This window comes from Rhagoletis zephyria, unplaced genomic scaffold, assembly GCF_001687245.7.
Source record: "Rhagoletis zephyria isolate East Lansing unplaced genomic scaffold, Rhagoletis_zephyria_1.1 Rzeph_scaffold_24511, whole genome shotgun sequence".
Lineage (NCBI taxonomy): Eukaryota > Metazoa > Arthropoda > Insecta > Diptera > Tephritidae > Rhagoletis > Rhagoletis zephyria.
In genome coordinates this window covers 1-3,629 of record NW_016181569.1, presented here as the reverse complement: position 1 = coordinate 3,629, position 3,629 = coordinate 1, and the positions used below count along the sequence as shown (strand labels likewise).

At 40.0% G+C, this 3,629-nt stretch overlaps 1 protein-coding gene across 1 annotated transcript; it reads left to right on the top strand.

The window, feature by feature from the left end:
* Nucleotides 1–537: 537 nt before the first annotated feature.
* Nucleotides 538–1,626, top strand: LOC108381951 (uncharacterized). The gene has a single exon (XM_017638347.1). The coding sequence runs from the start codon at nt 538–540 to the stop codon at nt 1,624–1,626; it is 1,089 nt and encodes a 362-aa protein (XP_017493836.1).
* Nucleotides 1,627–3,629: the final 2,003 nt, after the last annotated feature.

Sequence of the window (3,629 nt, the reverse complement as noted above, 5' to 3'; positions counted from 1 at the left end):
TTCGCGGACGAAACGAGCGTCGAGTTTCATTGGTTTGCTGATTCATCAGAGCAGGCTTATTCAGCAGCAATCTACATGCGTATCCCATATGCGAAAGATGAATTTCGAACAAACTTGATTGCTGCTAAGACGAAAGTTGCGCCGGTTAAGCAAGTTAGCTTACCACGTCTGGAATTGTGCGCCGCACATCTTATGACAAAAGTTCGCAACGCCTTGAACTTGTTAGATGCCGCAGTTATCGGATGGACTGATTCAACAGTCGTTCTGGCCTGGTTATCAGACCATAAACGTCGCTGGAAAACGTTTGTTGCCAACAGGACGGCACAAATACTTGATGTCATACCAGCAGAATAATGGCGATATATATCGTCACAGCGAAATCTTGCAGATCTGGCCACGAGGGGAATTTGGCCTAACGAGCTCATCAATAACCAGCTATGGTGGCATAGCCCAAATACGTTAAGACAACTGGTTACAACATGTGATCATACACCAACCGTTCCTGAGGATACTGATTTAGAAGAACGAAAAGAAACGATGTCCCATGAAGCCACCGTTGAAGAAATTGACATATTCGACCGATATTCCAGCTACACTCACCTTCTACGAGTGATAGCGCTTTTGTTACGATTTATAGATAATTGCAAAGCTATGAAATTAAAGCTTGAAATGTCAAAGTCGTTTTTAACAACAAATGAACTACAGCGGGCGCATAACGCTTTGGTTAGGAAAGCTCAAACAGCATCATGTGCGCCGGAATTACGAAGCATACGTCAGGGTAAGCAATTGCTAGTTTCACACAAATTAGCCATGCTATCCCCTTTCATTGATGGCGATGACGTGTTACGAGTTGGGGGAAGAATCACGAATGCAGATGTAAACTACGATCAGAAGCATCCTATTATTCTCAACAAGGATCATCAGTTGACAAAGCTTATCATAAATGATTATCACGTGAGAAATTTGCATGCTGGAAACCGGCAACTTCATTACTTACTGGGTATTCGCTACTGGATTCCCCGCGTTACGATTGCCGTCAAGCGCTGTATTTATAAGTGTACTGTCTGTATGAGACAGCGTGGCATTCCATACCAGCAACAAATGGGTAACATCCCTCGTCCACGATTGAATCCAGGCAGCACGTTTCTGAATACTGGAGTGGATTTCGCAGGGCCAATCCAGCTCCGTTCATGGAAGGGTCGTGGCTCTCGACTGTACAAATGTTGGATTGCGCTTTTTGTGTGCCTCGCTACGAAAGGCGTTCACATTGAATTGGTCACCGAACAATCTACCGCTGCTTTTATAGCCGTCTTACGTCGTTTTATCGCCAGGCGCGGAAAACCCATGCACATCTATTCCGATAATGGAACCAATTTTGTAGGGGCTGATCAGCAACTGCGAGAAATTCACCAATTGCTTCAGTCATCTACAACACAAGATGGTATCACACGTGAACTCGCTGACCAGCATATTCAGTGGCACTTCTCGCCTCCGTCTGGACCGCACTTTGGTGGCATCTGGGAAGCTGGTGTGAAATCGATGAAACACCACTTGAAGCGCACGCTAGCTGATACTTCAGTCACCTACGAAGAATTGCAAACGGTGTTATGTCANATTATGCGTTAAGTTCGAGGACGATATTGACCCATTAACACTTGCACATTTTTTAATTCTCCGATCACCTACAACAATACCAGATGAGAACATGCTAAATTTGAAAGAAAATTCTCTCAATCGACGGCAGTATCTTCAGCGCCTTGTCCAACAATTCTGGCAGAAATGGTCAAGAGAATACTTCATTCAACTACAACAGCGGCCTAAGTGGACGCATAAGATGGAAAATTTACAAATCGACGACGTGTTCATCATAAAGGATGACAACTTGCCGCCATCCAAGTGGACAATTGGAAGAGTCACTGAACTACATCCTGCTGCTGACGGGCTCGTTCGTGTAGTAACGATAAAGACTGAAAAAAGAATACTCAAGCGAAACTCTGTCCATTATTTTTGGACGTTTGAAAGCGGATGCCTTCAAGAGGGGCGGAATGTTTAATATTATTTTGCTTTTATAAATTTTATTCTCTAAATACAACCCTGCGCTTTTTGAACTGGACGAAGGGCTAAACTTTTGGCGTTGGTTGAGTTTTTTCAATTAATGTCAAGCAGAGATTTTTTTAGTTATGTTCATTTTTCAACAAAAGACAAACTTGTAGTTCTATCTTTCATTAAACGGCGACAAATAAATAATTTGATTTAAACCAAGGAATGAAACAGATTCAAAATAACGTTCCGGTTTGGGTTTCGGTTTTGCCAAGTGTTTCGGTTTCGGTTTTGGTTTCGTTCTTCAAAATTTATTTCGGTTTTGGTTTCGGTTTCGTTCCGGTTTCGGTTTTTAACTGAAATTTTGTTGATATTATTTAAATCACAATGTCTTAAACGTTGAGGAAAGAAAATCGAAAATTACAGTTCACTGATAATATCAACACTGGGTTCTTTCCCTAACAATCCGGACCGGATTTGGTAATTCGAGAATAAGAGAAACATTTTCTTTCAAAAATGGAACAAAGTTCAGAAGTACGGAAACGCAAAAACCCACATTTCGTGCCCACAAGTCGAGAAACAGCTGATTCACGTTGTTCTTGTTTTTGTCACGTATACCATGATCTGACCGACATCGGAAACATGTTTTCGTTGCTAAAACTGGTTTTCGACCTAAAACTTGTGTTTTCGTCCATATAAAATCTGTTAAACGAAAACCAGTTTTCGCTGAAAACTACTTGAAAACTCACTTTCCACTCATTCCAATCGGTGTCTTGACTAGTTTTTTTCGATTATTTATCGAAGTGGAAGTCATATTTTATCATCTTTAATGCGCCATTTCGGATTTATTGTTAATTGCCTGACCAAAGCAAAATAAGAATGAAAGTTAAAGGTTGTAAATGAAAAGAAAATGAAGGAAAAATGTTTTGGTTGTCGGTCAGAACATGGTATTAAATGCAAACACTTGGAAATTGAATTTTGGTTTCACAAATTTGATTTTAAGTACATAGATTGAAAATACATCAACAGGCCATTCACTTTTCCTTAAAAGCACCGAGTAAATGCAGGCAACATGTAAACACAATACAGCTGATATGCACTTTGACAGTTTATCCATTTTTACTCGGAGAAAATTTCGGGCTGTTTAGGGCAGGAAGAAGAATACACTTACGATCGAATACGCTCGAATTTTCGCTCTCTATTACCCATTTTGTTGAGTACAGGCATGATTTCTGGGCTATTTTGGGCACACGTGGGATCTCGCATTGCGTACGGGAAAGAAACTACTTAAATATAATTAATCGATTATCGATTCACAACAACAAAGTCATCAGCAGATTTTTGCGAAAAGTTACCTTGCCATACTTATTTACTACTTAACAAGAATTTTAGCAAAATGTTGCTGATTTTGGTTAAATAAATCGTTTATTTCAAAGAAATTTTTATTTATTATTTTTGTAAATTTCGGAAAACCGATCGAAACCTGTGATTGAAATGGTTTCGGTATCGTTCCTTTTCAGGTCAAGATAACGGTTACGGTTTCGGTTTCGGTTTTGAGAAACGAAACGGTTTTAAACGGTTACGGTTTC